This window comes from Manacus candei, unplaced genomic scaffold (assembly GCF_025592945.1).
Source record: "Manacus candei isolate 608988 ecotype Guabito, Panama unplaced genomic scaffold, ASM2559294v1 h1tg000089l, whole genome shotgun sequence".
In the NCBI taxonomy this organism is placed as follows: domain Eukaryota; kingdom Metazoa; phylum Chordata; class Aves; order Passeriformes; family Pipridae; genus Manacus; species Manacus candei.
In genome coordinates, this window is record NW_026138137.1 from 2831897 (window position 1) to 2856096 (window position 24200).

Genomic DNA, 24200 nt, shown 5'->3' on the forward strand with positions numbered 1-24200 from the left:
AGCACACCAAATAAAGACAATAATAATAAAAAAGACAGACAACAACCAGTGGAAAGTTTTCTGCCAGCATAGAGAAATGAGCAACCTCAGAAGGGTCAGAACAAGTGAATTTGAGCAAAAGTCAACTACTAAATCATTCCTGTCATCTCGAAGGAAAGCACCAGAAATGCAGGTTTTTTTCCAAACCCAAGCTTTGGGTTACCTAAAGAAATACATATACAAATGAACACCCTGTGATAAAGACGTCAGAGTGGCCCTCTCTGGCCTCCAATTTCATGAACATGCCTCATTAAACATGAGCAGCAGCAAGGATATAAATGTTTCAGGAAAAGAACTTGTGGAAAAAATGTAATGGGAAAAATTCTCCAAGAGCAATGTTACATTTGTATCCCAAATTACTGGGGCCTTCCAACTATCAGTTATCACCTCCAGTGTTTGAGAAAGGACAGATATCTGAAAATTCAAAATTATTTAAATAACTGGGGGATGTGACTCAGTCAAGTAACAACAAAGTAAGAGCTGATGGTTGATCACAATGTGTGACTAACAGCAGAACTCCAGCTCCCCCCAAAACAATACTTATGTTGCAAACCAAAGCATGAAGGATTAAAACACCCCAAGACTACTGCATTCATTCAGCCTTTTTTCTATCTTGAATAAACTGTCCTGTACTGAATTAGGCCAGTAGGTTAAAACTTTAAGCAATTACATTAGGCAACAACATATCCACGTACAGCATTTGTAATTGCCAAGACACTCACAGAACTTAACACTTCCAAATACAGCTTGGCAATCTGAAAAGAATAATAATATTTTAAAAACAATATTCCAACACATGCAAATAATATTCTACTGGATATAGTTGTAACAAAAAAAAATTCTGAAATTTTGAAGCTCTGGAATCTTCTGCTCTGCACCTGGAATCACTTCTCTTACAATTTCAGTAAGCTGCAGAACTGCATTTTTTATATTTATCTTAAGTTATATGCAGGTAATAATAAATACATAAAGTAAAACTTTTTCCTAAAACTGAATTCTTGTGTGCTTCAGAGTCTCAGCTTAGGGAAAATACTCTAAAACCTCTGTCAATTCCTATTAAAAACAGTTTTGCTGCAGGAAGTTTACCACTGGGAATAACTTCTGATGCAATGGTTGCTTGACTCATCCAAATTTTCTGCAGTGATGAGTAGGACAGCTAAACCCAAATGTGACCAGTCAGCATGTAAAGAGTCCACCTATTCACACCACAAAGTCAGCAAAGGCAAAAAGTTCAAAAAACATTCTAAAACAGAACATTTTGCTTTCAGTACTTATTTTAGGGTTTCTGAATACCCAGACCTGGGACTGGGAGGCAGCACAGTACAGTGACCCAGCCTGAACAAGTTATTTTAATTCCATTCTCAAACCAGAGCAGCTCCATGGTGCAGTTCACCATCCAACCCCCTAACAGCTGTACTGGCTTGACAGAGAGCAGAGACTCCCCACCAGCAAACAGCAGAACGCTCTGTAAACTGGAGCTACTGTCCAAATTCCTTCGTCACACACTTGCCTCCTGGAGCAATGAAAACTACCCACTTAACCTAGCAGAAAAGCATGGAAGAGGAAACTAATCCCTCTGGAATGACAATAATTGTAGAGCAGTTGATTCACTCCAAGGGCTCAGCTGAGTGGAAAACTACTTAGAGTAAAACTTGTTTACTACAATCGTTTGAGTGATTATTACAGCAGATAACAATCTATTTGGAATGGGTTGTTCTTTTTTGCCTTTTACACTGAAAACCACTGGCAAAGTCTGAACAAATTTATTACTAAAAAGGCAACATAGAAAAATAACACAAATAAGTGAAAAGTTCCCCCAGAAAGAACAGACCAGTCTAGCCAGCAGCTTGATTCCTTTCCCAGCCAGATTCCTTTCACATAAAAACCCACACTTATTCTCCCACCAAAAAAAGCAAGTGCACACACACTTCTAAATCTTTACAAGCCACATTGTTTAAGAAGCCTGTACCTAAGCTCTAGTACTCTTCTCCAATGTAAAACTGAAAGTAGGACTCTGAGGTTAAGGATTTAAACATCTAATTAAAAAAAATTTAAAAATTAAGTTGAGCAAATTCAAGTACTAGCAAATACGAACTATTTAAACCACCAAGATCTACTACATATTTAAAAGGAAAACCAAGACATTAATTGCAAAATTGCACACCACAAATACTTTGTATTTATCCAATTTTAAATGGTATCTATTCACAGTGCTCTACATTCCTCAAGGCAAGTACATGTTTGGCACGATCCAGCATCGGCTGACACATGCAAAACAACCAACATCTTCATTAGTATCTGAATGTGCAGCGCTCTAAATGTTAGAACACAAAATGCCAGAATGGGAAAACAGAGCAAGGCAATTCAGCACACAGAAACTGAACATGAAAATATTCTGCCTACCTGTCCCAGTCGTCATCTCCTGCTCTTCTTCTCCAAGACCTCTCTGCACCAGGCTTATCAAACTGATCAAAGTCATCATCTGTAAAGAAGGTGATCACGTTAAATAATTCTTACTGAAATGAGAGGTTTCCAAAGCAACCACACAGATGGGATTTTATGGGTGGATGTGGGGGTGTGTGTGTTGTTCAGAAGATGCAAAAATACCTTTTTCTACCTTCCAAGTTAACATGAAGTAAAAGCAGACAAATACCCAACACAGAATCACAGAATCGTTAAGGTTACAAAAGACCTTTCAGATCACCAAGTCCAACTGTCAACCCAGCACCACCACCATGTTCACCATTAAATCACACCCTCAAGTGTCACATCTACACATTATCCGAACCCTTCCAGGGATGGTGAACTCACCACTTTCCTGGGCAGCCTGTTCCAATGCTTTACAACCCTTTGTGAATTTTTTTTTTCCTAATACCTAATCCAAACATTCCCTGGCACAACTTGAGGCCATTTCCTTGTCCTGTCCCTTGTTAACTGGGAAAAAGGACTGACCACCTGGCTACAACCTCCTTTCAGGGAGCTGCAGAGAGCAAGAGGGTCTCCCCTGAGCCTCCTTTTCTCCAGACCAAACACCCCTTGTTCACTCAGATGCTCCTCACAGGATTTGTGCTCCAGACCATTCACCAGCTCCGCTGCCCTTCTCTGGATTTGTTCCAGCACTTTAATGTCTTTCTTCCCATGAGGGGCCCAAAACTGAACACAGGACTTGAGATGTGGCCTCACCAGTGCCGAGTACCGGGGGATGATGATGGCCCTCGTCCTGCTGGCTACACACGCAAGCCAGGATGCCACTGGCCTTCTTGGCCACCTGGGCACACTCCTGGCTCGTGTTCAGCCACTGTCAACCAACACCCCCATGTTTCAAGAATAAAAAAAACAATATACTACAGAGCTTTCCCTCTTCTCACTCTTGAGGTGAAGATTACCCAAGGAAAAGATAGAGTATGAGATAAACCACTGGAAAATTTTGCCAATGAAGGTCATTCCATAGACAGAAGCTTCCCAGAAATGCACAAAACTGAGATGTAATGGAGGTGAAGGAAACAGTGTCTATGAAATCTCCGCTTGCCTTGTGGGCCACAAGCTCATCCACTACACTGCACTTGCAAAGGGAGTAAACCTCAGGTCAGCACAAGGTAGGTCAGTACCAGCAGCCCAAAACAGAAGAGGGCAGTCAGATGTAATCAATTATCTCAACTGGGGCAGTAAAACCACTACAAGTCACTGAAGCAGGTTACACTGTGTACCTAAGCAGGCACCTGCCTTCCCAGAAAAAAATGGTGCTCCATATTTCTCTCAACAAGTACCCTTAATTTAGCCTACCAAATCATCTTCCATAGCTTAGTTCACAAATTAATATTTTGCTACTTAAAAATATTAAAGCTTCCATTTATCTGCAGAGGAAATGCAAAGGTCATCTGCTCTGTACAGACATCATGTCTTGTCATCTGTGAACTGGAAGCACATACCCTCAGAAATACTGAACCCTCACTCTCCCACCCTCTGCCTACAGCCTGACAGGGAATGCACACCTGGATTCACTCTTTTCACACACTTTAATGACTTTGATAAGACTCAAACAAAGCAGCACATAGAAGTTTTGCTCAACACAGGGGGAAAGCTGCTGCAGTTTAATGGTCTGCAAAATACAGAGGTTGAGCAATCCTGTCCCTGCAGTCTGACAGTCTGAACTGGTGATCACTAAGATGCCATTCATCCTCCTGACTGTGTTTGCATTCAACTCTGACCAAGTACAATGCCAAGGAACAACTGTTTCATTCGACTGGGTTTTCTGTGTTTGTTTGGCTTCTTAAATAAACCTTCAAAACCAAATCTGTCTTCAGCTCTTTAAACTCAACCCAGTATCCTTTAGTGAATATTCCCCACATGCAATGATAAACGTATTCACTTTTCACTTCATATTATCAAAATACAGAAGTTTGAAAGGAGGTAGAACATTAAAAAGAGAAAATTCAGATCTTGCAACATCACTAAATGAAGAACTTTCAAACCAGAAATTTCAATCAAAAATAGCTATGAAAGTAAGACTGCTCAGTACAAATTATCATGTAACATGAGTCAAGTGTGGCAACTCTTCTATTTTGAAACCAACTAGGGAAGAAATAATTCCCCTTGATCAAGTTCTCCCCTTTACTACTGACAGGTAAGTTTAGATTTTAACTCCTTTTCTATATTTAAACTAATTTACCTGGGTTAACACAATTGAATCAACTGTTTTACATTTCTCTGCTTAAACATCTACATATTACAACCTCTTTCTATTCCAATTCCTATTTCACTCACAGGGGAAAGCCAGACAAATACACAAGCATTTCCCATCTTTCTCTTGAATGCTAAATTATCCAATTTTATGGTCTCTGGGAAAAAAAAAAAAAAAGAGAGGACGGGAAAAACAAAAAAAGGTCACCTTGCTGTCCTTATGGTCATTCAAAACCATGCTGCAGTGACTGTTTTAGTGCATTGACATTTTAAGGGCACAAATATCCTGTTCTGTCACTGTTCTTACAGCTGGATTGCTGTAATCCACTGACTTGATGTAATCACTGCCAATTTTTTGAGGTAATGCACCTGATTTGGCAGCACCCCAAATTACAAGTGTCCACATATTGATTAACACAGCTCAAGACAATGACAAATCAGGAAGACTAACTTTCTTTTAAGCTATGCCTGCTTACTTGCAAGACATTTTTTCATGCCATGCACCATGTTAGAACTAGGGAGCTGTGCTATAAACCAATCTCAGCTCTTGGTACACAATTCTTTCAAACAGACCTTCACATCAGCCAGGTTTAAATCTAGACAACATGAAGTTACACACCACACCTTTCTTCTGTTAAAATCTCTCCACAGCAAAAAGAAACACTTTTCAGTACAATTCATAGTAGTTTTGCAGGGCAGATATGTAATTCACAGCCATAGAAGTCTTTCAACCTGTTATTACTGCTAGTGAAGAAACAATGTCAAAAGAGGGTCCAAGTTCCTGGCAAATTTCTAATGTGGACCTGAACCCCCACCACTCAGGCAACATCATGAACCTCCTGCTCTTCTAATCACTCCCGATTTCTCACATCCTATCCCTTATTTATGAGCACCTTCTACCAGAATTCAAAGCTGAATTACATCCAGCAAAGCCCTTTTCACAAGTCCCCTCCAGCAGGATGCATAAAAACCCCTCGAGAATGACTGGTCAATCTGTGTGTGGTGACTGCAGCTTGCAAGAACTGCTCCACATGTGTCCTCACTGCCTCCCTGTTCTCATCTCCTCTCCCTGTCTCAACACACGTTATATAAAGATCTTTGGGACAGAAGGAGACAGCTTTTCTTTTTTATGCTCATTTGTTCTCTGACAGCTGACACTGACAATGAGTGTTACAAATTATGCCATTTCGACATTAAGGAGCACAAAGCAGGTTGTAGCTTTCCTTTAGAAAAGGAGGTGACAACAGTCACACATCTGCAAATAGCATTCCTTGCCAGCTTCATCACTTGTGAGACAATAAGCACTGCACTGGACACAGACCTTGCAGCTGCAGTGCAATGTGATACCTAATAGACATCCTGAGGCATCATTTTTTTTCTCCATTTCTGAAACCACACAGACTTTCATTTCATTTCTACCTGTCTAGGCAATAACACTGAAAAACACCAGTAAACAACAATCAGCATAACATCTATAGATGTTTCTCCTTGAGAAACTTGTAAGTCAATGTTTGTGCCAAGGGTGGTTAAATGCCTGTAAAACATTAACTTGTACACAAATAAGAACACTCAGCATCAGCAGGGCACAAAACCACTGAGAGCAACAGCCAAAGATTAATTTTTTATTAAAATTCTCAGTACTACTGCGTGGGAGATGAGAAGAAAAAAAAGTTGAGGGTGTGAATCCATGAACATAAGCTTTTAAAGCATAAAAATGCCTATTGGAGGAGTTGGAGGAGGTTCTCTATTTCTTCCAGTGGTCTCAGTGCACCATACACAGCAACTGTTGCTAAGACACGTGAGGCACTGGCTACAGCTCCTCCCTCCAATTCTGGCTCTCCTGGCAAAGCTCACCAAGATGATGTTTGTGCATCAGCTGGGTACCAACTGGAAGATCCTGACAGGTGACCACTAAACACATTAAGCCCCTCTCTAAGGAAGAACTAGAAAGTTAAAACAAACAAACAAACCCAAACCAACAAAAAACCCAACCAAACACAACCTATCAAATACCAGAAAAGCATTAACTGAATAAGCAAGGAGAACAGGCCAGTTACAGAGGAAAAAAACCCCAAATAATCCACCACTTGGCTCTTCCAACTGCAGTTCTAAGAAAACCACCACGATCAAAGTGGCACAGAAGTTTCAGGATGCTGCAGAGACGGACTAAAGCTGTTTTGTTAGACCAGCCTGCCTTGCAAGGCTCTGACCAGCTGTGAACCAGAATAAGCACAAAGACAGCCAAACACACTTGGGCCCCAAATTAAAGGTTCCTATTTTCTTTATACTTACCCTGGCGTAGCATCAGCAATGCTGCAAGTTGTTCTACACAGCTTATGTTCTGGTTTTATGCTTAGAACTTGTATCTTTTTTTCCTGTTCAATAAGAACAGATCACCCACTCTAGAAATCCACAAAATACAAGCCTCATTTCCTCTTTGGCTATGCTGATGGCAGTTTCTAACTCTGTGGACACCCTTTCAACAAAACCTTCACTAATTTTTCTTTGTAAAATAGAAGTCTTAAGCTACACAGTCAGTCTCACAAGCGTAGGAGGTGAATCAGCAGGAACACTGCAGAGCTCTTAACATCATAAAATGTTACTAACATAGCCTAAAAAGGTAGTCCCACATAGCAACTGTTGCTAAGATTGGAGTATTTTACTGCAATGAGATGACAGAGACTTCAAGACGAGGGAAAACATTTGATGACTGCATTGTTGGTCTTCCCTGAAATCTACCTGAAAGCTTCCCAGAACACCAACCACATTCTGCTTCAAACCTCAGCAGTTCCAAATTTTGTGTTTTGGTTCATTTCAATATTACACTATCATGAACATAAAACATGCAATAAGTTTTAGGCATTGAAAAAGCATTGAAGATTTCTCCTTATCCAAAACAAGATGATCCTACAGTTCAATGGATAAAAAAGAATTACTCACTCTTTGCCCAACAGGTCTTTTAATGAAGTAACTAAGTCTTATTTTCCTTTAGGGCAAAATAAAAATAAACCCCATGATATGATTCTATGACAGATAAGGGAGTTAGTTAAAATTAAAACAAAACAAAACAGAAAACTAGAGGGAAAAAGTCATTTACCACATGAAAAAGCACTTCTCTATCTTTCAAATAATGCTGATCAGAACAAGTCCATCTTGCTCTATCCCCTTAAAACACCAAACATGACAACTTGACAGCATTCCAACACAAGTCTCTGGATTAAAAACAGTTTACCAGATTATCTTTATGTAATAGTTTATTTCTACAAAATACTTTTCTTCATATTTCATTGCAAAAGGTTATGTAACACATTAATACTGCAAAAACTTCTATTTTCAGCACCTGAGCACACCATGTAAAAACTGCCCCACAGCAAACTGAATGTTAGTCTCTCTTGCTACGTGATGCAACAGAATAACATCATGAATTCAGGTTCAGTTCCTGCTGACCTGTGTTTTTTCCTGATGCTGTCACAATTTGTCACCAGAAGTTTTCATGCAACTGGTGCTGGCAGTACAGTCACACTGCCAACCTGTGTTACAGACACAGACCTTCCTCAGGCAACCTAACAGGGCATGAAGCCCACCATGAATCCAGTCCCTCTTACTACAGAAAATCAAGACCATCACAAAAATCCCATTTGGTCTTACTACCACATTATACACAAATATGCCACATTCACAAACAGTTTAGTTTATCTGTCAGGAACAGACATCATGTAGCCTTCACACTGGTAAACAATTACTCATAGAAGCCTTAAGTATTTAGTGACTAAATATTTATAACAACCTAACAATTGCCTAACATGTTCCTCAATTACTGTATTTCATGGTTTTTTTTCAAATTACTCCTATAGACAGAACTTAACTTCCTCTAAGAAATAAAGCAGAAAAACTAACTTTTACAGGAGAGAAGTTCTTTTTACCTTCCCAAAACCAACTTTTTTTTTGAGTTTTTCATGATACAAAGCAAGTCACTAGCAATAAGCAATAACAAAACTAATTGTAACATGCTGCCTGGAATTGAAGCTACAAAAGAAACCCCAAAACTTACTTCCAAAGTTTGCTTGAACTAGAAAACATATTTTCTTTGGAAAAACAAAAGTACCACAGTTCTTGTTTCACAAACACTGAACAGTGAAGGAAGGCCAAGAGTTTAAAATGAAATCCACATGAACTTGGTTCCCAAATGGATTGGGACACTGATGAGAAACTGCAACTCCCCAGAAACTCTCCAGCATCCTTCACAGCCATCAACAGTTAAAACTGAGGCTGCATTACAGCAGAACTTAACACAGGACCAATTACTACTTACCTGGAGGTTTTTTGATCAAGTCACCATCTTAAATTATTCTGGACAACAAATTCTATGTGACCTAAAATCTGAGGTTTAGTATTTGATGCAATAAAGCCTGGTTTGGCTCTTGCAAAAACAACTGATACTAAGGCTATGTTTAATTCAGATGACCTGAAAAGACAGAACATTCAGAAGAATATGACTTTCAGTGAAAGTTTGTCAGAAAAGCATAAAGTGATTAAAAATTGCTGTGTTTAAAGGAAATCTCCCTGCCACAAGCTCACTGAAGTAGTAATGTTTCTTGGCACTAGTTCTTAGTACAATACTAAGTGTAATACCATGGCACTAGTTCTTGGTACAACAGTCCATGAGCATCTTTGTACTTCGTGAACTGCAAACTCTACATAAAGGCCTTTAGCACTTAGAGGAGTTTTAATGTGTGCATGTTCCAATATAACTCTTAAATATTGTGACCAGCTGCACCAGTCCATCTAATAAAGTAGGATGCAATAACCACAGAGACCAAAATACAGGCAGCACCCACTTTCATCTAGGTACAAATGCAGAATCTATTTCCAGTCCCTGTCTGCTGCTGATGAATAGCCTGAAGCACAACAAGTTCAACTGAATTTATCACACTGGAGATTTTGAATTGGACAGTGGCCCACAACACTGAGAAAGGTGCTTGCTGTGCTAGCAGTATAAACTTTTCTCCTATTTTTATCAACAGCTTCACAAGAGGTTTTTAAAGCCATTACATTGCTAACAGTACAACAGCAGCCATCAAGTATGTTCAAATGAAATCAAACTGAGGACAGCTTAAGTTCAAGCTGGAGGAATAACGTAACAGGCTCGAGGTTAGAGGAACACCCATTCTGTTACTCTTGGTACAGGACTTCCAGCAGGAAGGCAGACACGTGGATGGGGCCCTCTTCAGCTCCTCCTCCACCCCAGCCTGTGCCATGATTCACACCCCAAGGACATCTACACCCAAAAGTCTTCTAGGCCACTGAAGTTCATCAGAAGTGAACTAATCTGAAAATAAGAAAATTCATAATAGTTTTCCCTTAGTTCAGCATGGCAGACAATGAAGAGGTGCTTCTTGCTTTGTTTTGGTGATGGTTTGTTGCTTACTCTGCAACCATCCCTCCCTAAATGAGATTAAAATCCAGCTGTAAACTGATTGCAGTAAATACCAAGAAAAAATTTCAGCATCTATAGAAACAAGTTGTTACATTACACTATAAACATATGATCAATAAATCACAGAATAGTCTAGATTGGACGAGACCTTCAAAGACCATCTGGTCTCCCATGAGAAAGGGAGCCCAAATGAGATAAATTATCTAGCACCCTGTCCAATCATATCTTGAAAACCTCCAGTAATGGAGACTCCATCATGTCTCCAAGGATATTTTCCCAGTGACTGACTGTTCTCACTGCAGAAAAGTCTTTCTTAAATCAAATGAAGCCTCTCCTGGTGCAACTTGTAGCCATTGCCCTTTGCCTTCTCCATATGGTTCCTTGTCAAAAGAGAGCCTCTCTCTTCTTTGTACCCACCCTTTAAGTAAGATTCAACATGTTTGCTCTGATTCTGATTTATATGAAAGTTTGAATCAAAGGTTGGGAACCACTGTCTTACCCTTATCAGTAAACTAATGAGCAACTAGAAGCCCTCAAGGTTCCTCATCACCAACACACCTACCCTGAATTTCTATGTTTCAACACACAGCCATTCCAGAATTAGGAGGCCGAATCAGGTTGCTTAGCAAAAGAATTTGTGAAATAATATGAAACTGTGAATTATTCCCAGAGACCTCACAGACCATCACTTGTAAACTTTCTAGTTTGTCTGTGAAATGTGTCACCAAAAGAGCCTTTACCTTCATCCTCAGAAAGCTTTGCTGCACCAATACACCTGGTCACAAAAGTATATATGAATATTTCATTATTATCTCCCAAGAGCTTAAAAGACTATAAATGACCAATGAATGAGTCCACACATACTGTCCAACAGACAAATCACCTTCCTTCCATCAAATATATTTAAATGTTCAGTCACAGACATTTCCCATTTCATTTTTCAGCCCTATAATATATCCTTACAGAGGATATATTAATCTTTAATCTGCACCCTTAAAGCCAAAACTATCTCATTTTGTAAACTGTTACCCTGCAATGTCAGCAAATTAACATCCCAATCAATTTTTCCAAGACCTAATCTGTACTAATTTGCCAATCGTTAGCCTTTTTTTTTTTTAAGAAAACACTAGGGTGCTCTTATCTCCGTATCTTAAAGCATTTCCCTCCCACAAAAAATTCTAAAACCAAATCCCAAACATTAATTTCTACAGTTAAAACTTTAAATGACAAAACCACTTAAGCCAAACAACCACTTAGTTCTGAGTTTCTTTCCCAAGCTACCATCATTGACTTTAGATAGTAGTCCCTTTCCAAAAAGGGTTGCACATTCCACTTCTGTAGGTTCTAGACTCTTTTTATTGGGTTTTAAAAGTGTATTTAACAACCTCAACCAGGAATTTTCCCTGACTAGTGACATGGACACAGGGGTGGGACACCTCCGGGTTTTTTTAATTTAGCAAGTGCTGCACAGTGACCACCAAGACTAAACAAACACTGTTTATATGGGGCAAGGATCACATTTAATTGGCCACCATTTATGGATGAGCCCAATGTTAACGCTGAACAAACAACTGCTTGTGCCCACTTAGCACAAAGGAATCCCAATTCAAGAATAGACACAAACGGAACTCTACAACCAAAAAAAAAAAAATTGAAATTGCAGTTTCACCACTTTGTTGAAGGTTGTCTGCTGCTGCATTGCACCTCTGCCCATTAAACCAGGCTCATTCAACTTGTAGCAGTTTTAAACACAAGAACCAAAATGCCCCAAAAGTGACACTTTCTTTAAATTGCTGTCCTCGCAATACCACAAAAATTTCCTGACATAGAACAGGCATGCAAAATCTGCTTTCAGATTGCATATAACTGACCTGAACCACAAAAATTTCTGTAAGATAACTTCAATATTGCAGTATATTTAATACTATTAAAACAAGGACCAAGATATTTGAATATTTGCTGTTTTACCAATCAGTGCTGTCCTTCCGGGCCTTCTTCCAAAAACGTCCTCCTAAATTTGGGAATTTCTTTGTAACAGTTACCACAGGAATTGTAATTGTAATTCTGTACTTTGTTACCCATCAGAGTAATGGCGGAGCAGGGTCTGACAGAGGTGAGTGAGTAGGGCATGAGCCACGACTCTTCTCGCCAACAACATACAGAGACTAAATCACCACAAACTTTTGTAGGGACAAGGACAAGTGGGTCAACTGACAACTCAGCCTTTTTCCAACCTGGTATTCCTAGTGAAAGCAAGGCCCAAAGCAGCAGAAACAGACATGTTCTCTTAACTCTATCTCTCTTGCATACCCAAGTATGAGCCTGGCAAACCTTTCTTTTAATCACCCAACCAAATATTTTCATTTTAGAGTTTGCTTTATATACCAATCAGAACCACAGAGGGTTTTGAGCTGTCATTTAAAATGCTATGTGTAGAGGTGGCCTTAGTCAAGAAAAGGCACCTGAGAATCCTGAGGTCCAGTACTGACTTCATTTTACACTTTTCAAGTGAGACCCTTCTACTTCTGGACAGTCTGTAAAATGAATTATAACCACCCCCCAGATTACAGATATGTTACTTAAACACATCATACACTGCACCTGCAAAAACTATGGGAACGAATACCCACCGTCCCCGAAGGTGTTTTAAGGAAAGACTGAACACTTAGTGCCACGGTGGTGCTGGGTCACGGGCTGGACTCGCTGATCTCAGAGCTCTTTCGCAGCCTCGCTGATTCTGCGAACGCCATTAAGTACCACACACCCATCCCCCCGGAGGCCCCGTGAGTGGCGAGGCCGCTCTCCCCTCGGCCCTGCCTCGGCCAAGGGGCCACACCAGCACCCATCGCTGGACGCCGCCGGCTCCCAGGGACAGGAGCGGCGCCCGTGGGGCCTCCCGCTGCCCCCGATCCCGCCCCGCCGACCCTGACCACGCCGGCCCCGCTGCCCTTCCTCCGCGCCCACCCCAGGCCCCGCAAGACCCCCCGGCTCCCACACCGCGCTCCGCCCCGGGCCGGCCCCGCGCCCCGGGTGAGGCCCCCGCGCACCCACCTGCGCCTCCTCCCAGCGCGGCAGCCATGGCTCTGCGCCCCGGCCAGGCGGCGGCGCCGGCGGCGGGTCGCGGCAGCGCCCCGGCGCCACCCGCCGGAGCGGCGGGTCCCGGTGACGCTGAGGGAGGTGCCGGGGAAGGACGCGGGGAAGGGCTCGGACTCGACTCCCCGCGGGTCCCGCTCCCGCCGCCTGAGAACAACAAACTAACACAACATGGCGGCCGCCGCCGCTGTCGCCGCCGCGGTGCACCGTGGGACGGCGGCGGACCGGGGCCCTCCCCCCGCGGGGCGGGGCGGGCGGGCTGCGCGCGCCGCTGGTTGGTCACCCCCGCCCACCCCGCGTCCCTCCGCGCGTGCGCGGGGCGGGAGGGTGGCGCGCGTGCGCCGCCGGGGGGCGGGGCGGGGGGAGCGCGTGCGCGGGGGCGGGGGCGCAGTGAGGGCGGAATGGGCGCAGTGAGGGCGGAATGGCTGCTGGGACGGGGAGGGGAAGGGAAGGGAGGGAGGAAAGGGAGAGGAATCGTCTGTCGTGAGGAGGGGGACAAGCAGGGGCTTCACCTGCTCTGGATAAACAGTGGCCAGTGGGAATGGGAGGGAGGGGCTCCCACACCTCCCTGACGAGGGTTTGCAGCTGTGTCTTGCCAACGTGGGCGGCTGCTCGGACCGGCTCTGGAATGGCCGGCTCGCGTAGGATCACAGAGTCACGGAATCAATTAGGTTGGAAAAGACCCCTGAGATCATCGAGTTCAAACCTTTACTCAGCCCCACTGTGTCAACCAGACCAGGGCACTGAGTGCCACATCCAATCTTTGCTTAAATACCTCCAGAGTCGGTGACTCCGCCACCTCCCTGGGCAGCCCATTCCAATGTCTAATCACACTTTCTGTGAAGAAGTTCCCCTGTTGTCAACTTGAACCTCCCCTAGGCCCAGCTTAAGACTCTGTCCTCTTGTCCTATCACTGGTTACCTGGGAGAAGAGACGGCCCCGCACTTGGCTACAACCTCCTGTCAGGGAGTTGAGGAGAGAGAGAAGTTCACCCCGGGCCTCCTTCTCTACAGCCTAAACACCCTCAGCTGCTTCTCACAGGACTTGTGCCCCAGACCCTTCACCAGCTTTGTTGCCCTTCTCTGGACATGTTCCAGCACCTCAATGTCATTCCTTAACTGAAGAACCAGAACTGGATGCATTGGGCTGCATGGAGGCTTCATTAGGTTGCGGGTCCAGCATGAACCCCCAAGTTCAGCTGCCTGTTGGGTGAGAAAAAAAACATAAGTTAATGGGATTAAAATACACCACAAAAGGGATAATTTGGGGAGAGTTACGTAGATCTGTGGTCCCCCATCTTTTAAGGCTTGAGTGTGCAGGGGAGTAACATGTATAAACTGAACTAAACCAGTTCAGACCGTGTGGTTCTTGCTTCTCCACTCAAACGTCACCCAAGCACACACTGTACAGGTTCAGTGTTACAACATGCTCAGTCTAGTTTACTGCAGGCTGTGCGTCCTTCTCTGCTGTCACTCTAAGCACTTCCCCCCTGGCTGCTTGGCTCCTTGCTCCTCTCTCCTTTCCAAAGGATCCAGTGATCACATGCCTGCCAAGTGTATCAGTTTGGATCACTGATCCCACAGAAAATCAATTACCAAAAAAATCTTCCTTTTGAGTTTCCTTCCTGCCCTCTCCTAGTTTTAAAAGGGGAAATTAGGACTTGTGGCATTCTGCACAGACCAGGTTAAGCACAATATAAAATTATGCCACTACTTGTGAAGAAACCAGATCTGATCTAAAACAGTTTAATGGAGCCTACTATACTACTTTACTTTAGTTCAAGTAAACGGCAAAACTTTCCCAGTTGGACAAGTCCTCATGGAAATAATTAACAATGTTAGTATTTAAATTATCGGCGTTATCTGATTAAACCCTCGCTATGAGAATAGGGAAGTTCTCATGTCACTTTGTTCTGTGCTCCCTGCAGACTTGTCTCTATATTGCGTTTGATCTCATTTTTAAGGTTTCCTTCACAATTACAGAAGCTAGAAGTTTATTCTATATGTATTCCTACGCTCTCACAGCCGAATTCTGTCTTTAATTTAGGAAATAGACCATTGGTAGGTGATGCTTGCTGATAATTTAATATGTAGTCCTTCAGACCAGCTCTGATTGCCTGATGTGGGAGTGATGAGTGAATACTAGAACTGTCAGTGGTAAAAACCTATGATGATTTCAACAGGGCTAGGATTTTCAGTTGCTCTTTGGTATTGATCTTTTCTAGTGAAGCTGGTTTGCAATACAAAAGGGTTTCCTGGCAAAGGACGGAGTTTTCTGGACCCTCTAAAGCAGGATGGAGAAGAAGTGTGAGGGACGAGACTCAGTCAGTTACAGCTGCAGCCTGTTAAAATTCACAGCTCTCTCATCATAATTCTCTGTGTCCCTTCTGTTCAAGGCTGGGAAATTAAGTGTTAAACATAAGCAGTATTCACAATGAGCAGCTTTTGTGACATTCAGATACATAGAAGACTGTATTTTATGGGTCTTTTATGTTCTATATTTTTGCTCATTTTAATATCTAATTTGATTGCTATGACTGACACTCCAAATAGAACTCAATTTACCATTTGCTTAACACACCAATCCAATGTTAAAGAGGAATAACAGAATACTTAACTATTATTTTGTTAATATACAGAAACTTCAGCCATTTTGCACAGCTCTGGTACAAAAAAAGTGACCATTCCCAGATATCTGAACTTCAGTAGCTGTGGAACAGGGACCTAAACAATAATGGCAGAGACAGGTATGGTGACTCTGCTTACCTTTGCCCAGGACTTTCTATGAGTTTTCAAATTCCAGAAGCTATAGTTGCTCTGCATTCTATATAAAAAACTCCAAATTTTTCTCAGTACTACATACCCTGTGCTATAAAATGCAAGTGTGCTCGTGCCTTTTTAATAAGTTAACATACTTGCAGCCTCTGGAATCCATGAATTAAAATTACTTTATGTGAACTAGTCATCATCACTTTATTAAATACTTTTGAAAGTTCTGCATAAATAATATATTTGCCTGTGAGTCTTCCAAAGCAAATCCGTTTGCAGTCGGGAGTGCAACAGATTGTCTTGCAAGGCGATTAAGTGAACAACAGAGAATTCCAGATCCAGTAATTCTGGTTCTGTACTTGCTGCATTACTGGGGCAGATTGCTTTGCATCTCCTGCCTCAGATTTCCCTCTCTAAGCTGATAAGAATAGTGCTAAACTTCTTCTTTTAAACCTTTCAGTAAAAACTGCTGTGTCCTAACTTCTGTACATTAAGCTGTTTCCACAGCAATAGTCATTATCACTTTTATTTATACTGGGTTTGAATGTTAACTTTTTTTTTTTTTTTCAAAATACTTAGTAGCTTATTTTTGGAACAGGCACAATCATTTTTTTATGTTTTTTATATTTAAATCGTTATTTATTTTTGCACATACACTCAAATGGTTAAAAATCACCAGTCAGGAATCCAGTACAGCAGCCTTTTGAGTTTAATTCCTTTAAACACTTAAAATTAATACGAGGGCATTAAGAACAGTGTTATCAACAGCAAATTGTTCCTAATTCCCTGGAGAAAATGTGCTTCTAACTTATTCTTTTAACCATAGTTACCTCTTTGTGAGCTTTCTTTCTAGTCTGGCAAACCCAGACTGCATTTTCATAGCATGAGAGGCTGGCCCAGAGCAGTGGTCCAGTTGAGGGCTGAACTTCTCAAAGTGACACTCAACTCCGAGACACTGTTTTCCATTCAAAGTTAAACTTGTCTTTGGATGAATTCCTCCAAACCAGACAATAAACAGCTCTTGGGTTATTTCAGCAACATCCTGTGATGCAACAAAAGTTCTGTCACACTTGACAGGAGATTCTGGATTTAAAATGTACAAATGAGGGGTGAAAATCAAATTCACTCTCTTGTAGGTGTCATGTAGGACCTGATCTATGACCTGTTGGCAGTGGCAGCAATTGTAGGAGGCAGCAGTACCTCTTGAAAGATAGCCACAGGTGAAAGATGCTTTCTCTTTGAGCAAATTCCCTTGAAAGGTGGAAGTAGATTAGGAAGTGGAAAAGACTTAAAAATAATAAATTTCTTACTTAAGAAAAGAGAACAGTATGAGGATTAATACAAAGTTTATGGAAAACGCTGGTGTAATAAACTTTGAACAGAAAACATTCTAAGTGTATTTCAGCCCCAGGACTATCTGTAGTTTCAGAGCTGTGAGCAGTTTCATGTGTACCAAATTTTGATATCACTGTAATTTTTCTTTCTGTTTCCTTCTGCATTCTTGTTACATATTTATGCCCTTGCTGCAGCTTATCTCCCTTGTTGTCTGCAATCCACTTGATGCATCTTATTTCGACTGTAGTTTCTTCAGAGCAATGTGACCCTGGGACCCCTGAAACAGCTGCAAGGGTGGAGAACAGGAGAGCCTGTGAGCTGAGAAATGGGCTGAACAAGCAATATGTCAAGTGTGTTATTAATGTGTCACGTGTGGAGTCCCTGGAAAGCTGATCAATCACCAAAGATCAAAATCTCAACAGAACACATATCTTCTTGTAGTGTAAAATATAAAAATTATTACCAGCTCCAACTGGCTGCAGGGAGGTTTGGGCTTTACTTTGGCTTCTGAACTGAGAGCAGCACTCAGAAGCCTGGGTATTGCTCTGGCCCCCAGTATTTGCAATATATTTTAGGGATCTAGAGAAAAGAAATCAAGAAACACCAACTGTTAAATATATTACAGTGGTTTATTTCTATTTTTTTTTTTCAGTCTGGATACTGGAAGTCTTAATGACTAAGCTTTACTTCGTTTTACCAGGAAGCCCATCTGGTGTCAGGACAGCAGGGGAATTGGGGTGAAGCTGACAAATGTCAGTCCTTCCTTGGAAGAATGACTCAATGCAGTAGAAAATGTTTAAGATCCCCCATTCTTAGGTAAAGGAAGTGGTAGCCCATGATAAACATATCAGAATAAATAAGTCTTGGGAGTGTTTCCCAAGATTTCCTGACAAGGAGCCAATGTACAGCATTGTTGGCCTTGCCCAAATGCTGAGCTTTGGGAAGGGCTTGCTTGGTCTGGACACAGGCCAGGCTGTAAAAGAGCAGAAGGACATGTGATGACTCCAGGCAAACCTCAGAGCATCACAAGGAACTCCTGTGGCTCAGATTCTTGTGGCCCATACCTGTGAGCAAAGCCTCGTGCTTGGTGGAACCCCACTGAACATAGAGACATTGTGCAGAGGTACCAAATGCCAGTTATCATACGAAACTTCCAGATCAGAGTTTATGTTCCTGAGAACTCCTCGTGCCAGAAGGCTATAATCCTGTTAAAAGCCTCTGGGAACTACTGCAATACAAATAATAGTAGCAATAATTAGCTCTGCTTTAATTGATACTGTGTATTCCTCAAATGTCAGTGAAAATTTACTTTGCTAAGCCAACAACTTCTCCCCTGGAACTCTGCTGACTTTACCAGAATTACACAAGGGGTGAGTTTGGATCGTTGTAGGTTCCTGGCATAAATTATCAGCTGTTGATTCCTTGCCCTTTAAAACTTGGCAAGCATACAAGAAGAGTTTGCCAGACATGCAAGAACTAGGTCTATGCATTTATGGGGAAATCCTTTGGGACCATGCACAGAAAGGAGTACAATTTGCTAGAAGTACCCAGCTGTGAAATCCAGGAACTCCCGCACACAACCCGAGCAATTTAGAGTGTATTTAGCCTGGCATTAATACCAGTGGTTCCTGGAAGCTGGATGCCCTCAGCTTTATGAAAGCATGAATGTGATAGTAACAAACGCTGTAAATGTGTGGAGATGCTAAGTTTACAGAATAGTCATAATAGGGAGGATTTTGGTTGGCATAATCTGGAGTCAGTTTATGGTTACTCCTGTTTATCCCAGTGGCTAGGAGTTGTCTCCACAACATTGAGAGTGTAGATCTGAGCGCATCATTGGCATAAATAAGTAAAGATAACACAGTTCAGAGCACTCAACATCTTCAATATGAACGTCCTCATCTGGACCTTTGTCTTACTGGGCACCCAAGAATTTTGATGCCCCATCCTTCATGAACAACATCTGCCCTGTCACACTGCTGCAGCTGTGTGCTCAGACACTCCTTGGGGATTCTTTCTAAGGGAGGGATAAATGATCCTTACCTTTAGTTGTCTGAAGCTCAGATGCCTAAGCTAAGCTCGTTGTGTGAGCCTCCTTCATTCAGTTACATTAGATGGACTGAATGATGGCTCTTAGCTTTGGGAGACAAATCTTGATCAAAGTGAAGGGAAATAAATCTCAAGCATAGAGTTGCTGTTTTGATAGTATTGGGAAAGATTAGTGCCAGTAGCAGATCTTGAGTCTAAAATTTTCCATACTTACCAGGAAAAGACTCCTGGCTGGTAGAATTTCAGCACATATTACAGGATCAAACAATTTGTGTTTGTTAGGCCTAAGGGGTAGTGGGTTTAGGCTTTAATGGGGTCTTTGAGAGACTCAGATATACAATGCACCTGATTTGATGGGTTTATATGCACAAAAGTGGCGTTGCCAAACAGACTCAGGAACAGATCACTCTAGCACATTACCAATAAGCCAATTAGTGAAATGAAGCATTGCAAGTATTAGGCTGCTTTATGCAAATATGTTTGTGTGGAAGAGAGAATCGTTTGAACTGGGTTTAGCATTCAGGAAGACCTTGCCAGTATGATACGTGGTGATAGTTGCTATAGCTGTTATTGATCAGTCTCTTTTTTCACCCCATATGTGTGGATGTAAATGCAATGAGTGATGTGAACCTTAATGAACACAAGGATGGTCAGGATTTAGACCTTATCATGTGAGGTTTTTTCAGTAGCTACGTTTGTTCTGCAGTTTTCACAACATCTTCTAACATTAACTTTGGTTATATTGTTTTTCCATTGCAGTGATTGACAGCATCAGTATTTTACTTGGGAAAATCCACAAATTTTTCACATTCAGCTAAGTTCCTTACCAGGAAGAATGAGAGAATTAGGCCTTACATATCAAATCAGTTTCATTTGGGGACCTTAGTTTATCTAGTTGATCCAACAGATTCATTTATCACAGCCCATCCGTGTTAATCTGGGCACCTTTCCTTTAATGAGTTCCTGGCAGCCCAGGAGCACGTGATGGAACATGACCCATTCCAGAGGGCTCAGGTACAGGATAGAGATGCATTATCCAATGCAGCAGGGGCTGAAGTGCTATCTTGTATAACAAATTATTGACTTCATTGTACATAGTACCAGGATTTAATTAAGCGATAAGGCCCATCATAGTGGCCCTTTATCTAGCAGATAAGGATTTACCAAGCTTACCCAAGAGGTCTTTATCTGAAAGATAAGAAAAAGGTACGTAAGATGCCTTCTCCTGTTTTTAAATCTTTAATTGAAAAGACCTTATTTTTTAAGTTCTAGGCTGTTGTCTTTTCTTCGTGGCTTAGTATTAAAGATTCAGATAGACTTTTATAAGGGAGGTTGTAATAGAGAAGAATGTTACCAGTGGCCTTCACTGGGTGAAATTAATAGGATTTATGTAGTTTTTATTCACAATGCACCAGCTCTCAGCTGAAGTGGAAATTTAGCCTTTGATTCGCAGGAGATTTTCCAGTGACTTCATGATGCCATGGTCATGAAAGAGATCCATTCACCTCTGATTTCAGAGGGTTATAATTGTGATTATGTTGTAAAGTTTAGAAAACATTGGGATTGCACAATAAAAGAAAATAAGGGATGGAGATAATTTCAAGACAGTTCTTTTAATGACCGTGTTGTCAACTAAGCTAAATTATGCCTAATTTTCTATCCTTTGTCTATATAAGCAGAAAACATATAAAGAAATTAAGGCTAATGCAAAGAACTGGCACTCAGAATAAGGTAAACACACTGGAAAACACAAAGCTAATGCTCAGTGGAGAAAAACACAGAGGAAATTCCAGAGAAAGGAGAGAAGAGCATATGTTTTTTATGAGAACGGCACATAAAGGCCACTGCATGGTTGAAAACAGGACAGGATCTTTGGATTTAGCAGATTTAGTCCCTAATGTTACAGACACTTTTTAATAGAGTCTTTCATAAAGGTTCAAGCCTTTTTCAGAAGTAGCTGGGCTGTTGCCTCCACCTCCCTTAGAGGAAGCCTGTTGTGCAACATCCTTATACTAATAATTATCTGAGATCTTCCAGTTTACAGTATGACTGTATCCCTGGCCTTTCCATACTTGTTTGTTCTTAGTGCTGATACTATCTTTTAGCATAAGTGACATTTCTTCCTTCCCAGTGTTTTTCCTTTCCATCCCCATCTAAGCCCATAAATCAGTCAGCCTTTACTACGGTACATAAACCAAGTCCCCCTTGGACCATTTTGTCCTTGCAGGTCCAGGAGTGACAACCACCAATTGAGTCTGTGCCCCTTCTGGGACCAGGGAGACATCAGACTTGCTGCTCGTTCCACCTCAAGTTGCTTTGTGTATGCTCTGTGAAATTCTCCTGAATTTCCAGACATCCAAGAACCTAAACTGCCACATACTGGAAATCCAGTAGATTATTGCCCAAAGCAGTTGTCTACCACATAAATTGATAGCGTTGGCAGCTCTGCTTGTGAAAGACCCCCTGTTCCCCAGATTGTTAATCATCCTGCTCTGCACCTGTTCCAGCTTGAATTCTTCATGCTTGAATGGGGCAGTAAAGCAGAGTCTGAAGGGATCAGATTGTGTTAGAAGAGCTTGGAGCAATTCAAGCCAGGACTGAGTAGCAATTCTAATGAGAGATACCCTCCAGGTTACACGAGAGGCAAATTGCCTCGGTGGTGAGTGGAAGTTTGTTGTGCTGCTTCGAGCCTGTTTGTTCAGGAACCAGGGGATTTCATTTCCATTGTTGACAATCTGACACCTTTTATAGGCAATTGATTCACTTTTTAAAAAACTCTCTGGCGTGGAAGCAATAAGTGAGTGGAAAGGTGTGAATTAAAATGTGTACACAGCTAAAGACGATTACTCAGATATTTGCTTAGACCTGAAATCCCAGATGTGAAGCTGGGATTATTCCCTCTTGCTCCAACTACCCTTTGGTAATTGCCTCCTGAGTAATTCTGCTGTGTCTTTTTTCTTGTTTATTTGCAACTTTGAAAACTGATTGAGCTTTCTGCCTCAGAGAAAGCTATAAGCACAGTCCCTCACTCTAACGTACACCATACAGAGTTCTCTTACCTTGGTGTAGCCTCTCATGCCTTGAAGTCGTTCAAACAGGTCTCTGCTGCCTCATACTCAAGAGAAGCCAGTGGAGCTGCATCCACTGGCTTCAGCAGAATAACTTACCCACCACATACTTTGTTTTTATTTCACTTTGTGTTTAGAGCACTCAGGGAAAGATTTCACCTGAGTGCTGCTCACAGACACTTCTACTGTCCTTTTCTTCCCTGAAAACTAGGGAACAAATCCAGCACCCGTCACTTACATGTATTTCAACATGAAATTATTTTGCTTCATACATCTGAATGCTATCTTTTAAAAAGGGATTTTTCTTCCTTCAAATGACACTCCAGTGGGAGCTGCCCCAATCAGCAATGTTTGTGCTCTCGCTCTCTCTGTAGTTGTTCCATTAAAGTAGTGTGAAAGCTACAACTGTGTGTCCACTGTCATTCTGTATTAGAAGTCAGGGGTAGGGTAATGATATGCAAGGTTGATCCTTCTGTAATACTTTCCTTGGAAGTACAGTTCTGCCGTTTTTGCTGTCAGCCTGCATTTAGAGTGCAGAGAGTGCTGCATGACTTGAAAGCAGCAGTAGGCAATTCCCAGTCTAAACCTTAGATATTTACATATTTATGCTCACTTCAGTGGAGTAAATATGCTGTGAATAAACCCTATTATGTTTGAAACTGTACTTTCAGTATAATAAAAACACACAGTACAGTGGTGCAGTCTCAGGTTTTCTTTTGGTGTCAATATGGGCATAAATTTATTAAATTACATATTGTTAACATTATATTCAGCTTCCAGTGGCGCTTAGAATACCTTGTAGACTGTGAGAAAATAATGAAGGAAAAGTCCTTTAGTCTTTAAACAAAAACTGAAGAGAAAACACTGTCTGTGGGTAAAATAGTTCTGATGGAAATGGCCAGTCTGTCAGGGGTGACTCTACACCTTTGTTATTATTACTTTTGAAGTTGTGTGCTTTGGAATGTGCCATCTAATGCAAGGGATTTTTTCAAAGGACGTTGTCAGGTGTTGCTGATACAATGCCATGATGTTGCCTCTGTCACAACCTTATGTTCGTGCCATGTTCTGGGGAAGAAATTGTTTGATATCCACCAAAATTTCTCAGAGTTTCTGTTCTGGAAAAGGTGATGGGCTGATGCTTGGGTTTGCATGGTCCCCTCAGCAGTTACTGCAGCATTATGCTAAGATGAGGAGTCCCTGTGAGAAGTAGTCTTTTCGTTTTACAAAAGCCCCAGCCAGAACATCTGCTTTCTGTTCTGAGTCTTACTTCCAACCTTTTCCATGACCTTCCTCAAGACATGACACTTTCCTCTGCTTCCATTTCCTTCCTGTCTTCCATGTGTGTCTTGTATACTCTTCATTCGGTATACAACTGAATTTTAAATTCTTTCATTATTTCAAAGCAATGATCTTTTTCTCTGTGTGTGCAAATCTTTATCACCAATATATCATCCAGAGGAGTCCTGAAGAAACCAACAGGCTGCTCGCTGTAGGAAGCTCTGTATCAGGCTCCACATCAGCGTAGTTATGTCTTTGCTTTTACAGCTTGACCTTAAATCCACTGAAGTAGAAGAGTTTTACATTACCTTGGCACAGACAAGCCCCTAATGTTTGCAAAGAGCCTTTCACTAAAGCCAAAGATCAAGTTTTACTCCATCTGCTAGATGGTGTATGAAGACTACTCATCTTAATAGGAATAGTCATAGGATTTTCCATGGAGTATTTGCCAGC

General features: G+C 41.6%; 1 protein-coding gene across 8 annotated transcripts in view; it reads right to left on the reverse strand.

Moving 5' to 3' along the window:
• Positions 1–13481, reverse strand: part of RBM33 (RNA binding motif protein 33) — a 102566-nt gene extending 89085 nt beyond the window's left edge. For 5 of the 8 annotated variants that reach the window (XM_051812881.1, XM_051812879.1, XM_051812878.1 and 2 more), the window contains exons 1-2: positions 13208–13480; positions 2443–2521 (exon numbers count right to left, since the gene is read on the reverse strand). In XM_051812881.1, the coding sequence (XP_051668841.1) occupies positions 2443–2521; positions 13208–13235 (107 nt within the window). In that variant the 5' untranslated portion in view covers positions 13236–13480. Of the gene's footprint in view, positions 1–2442; positions 2522–13207 lie in introns of all 8 variants that reach the window. The other 3 variants (XR_007908641.1, XM_051812880.1, XM_051812882.1) reach the window with 2 other exon arrangements.
• Positions 13482–24200: the final 10719 nt, after the last annotated feature.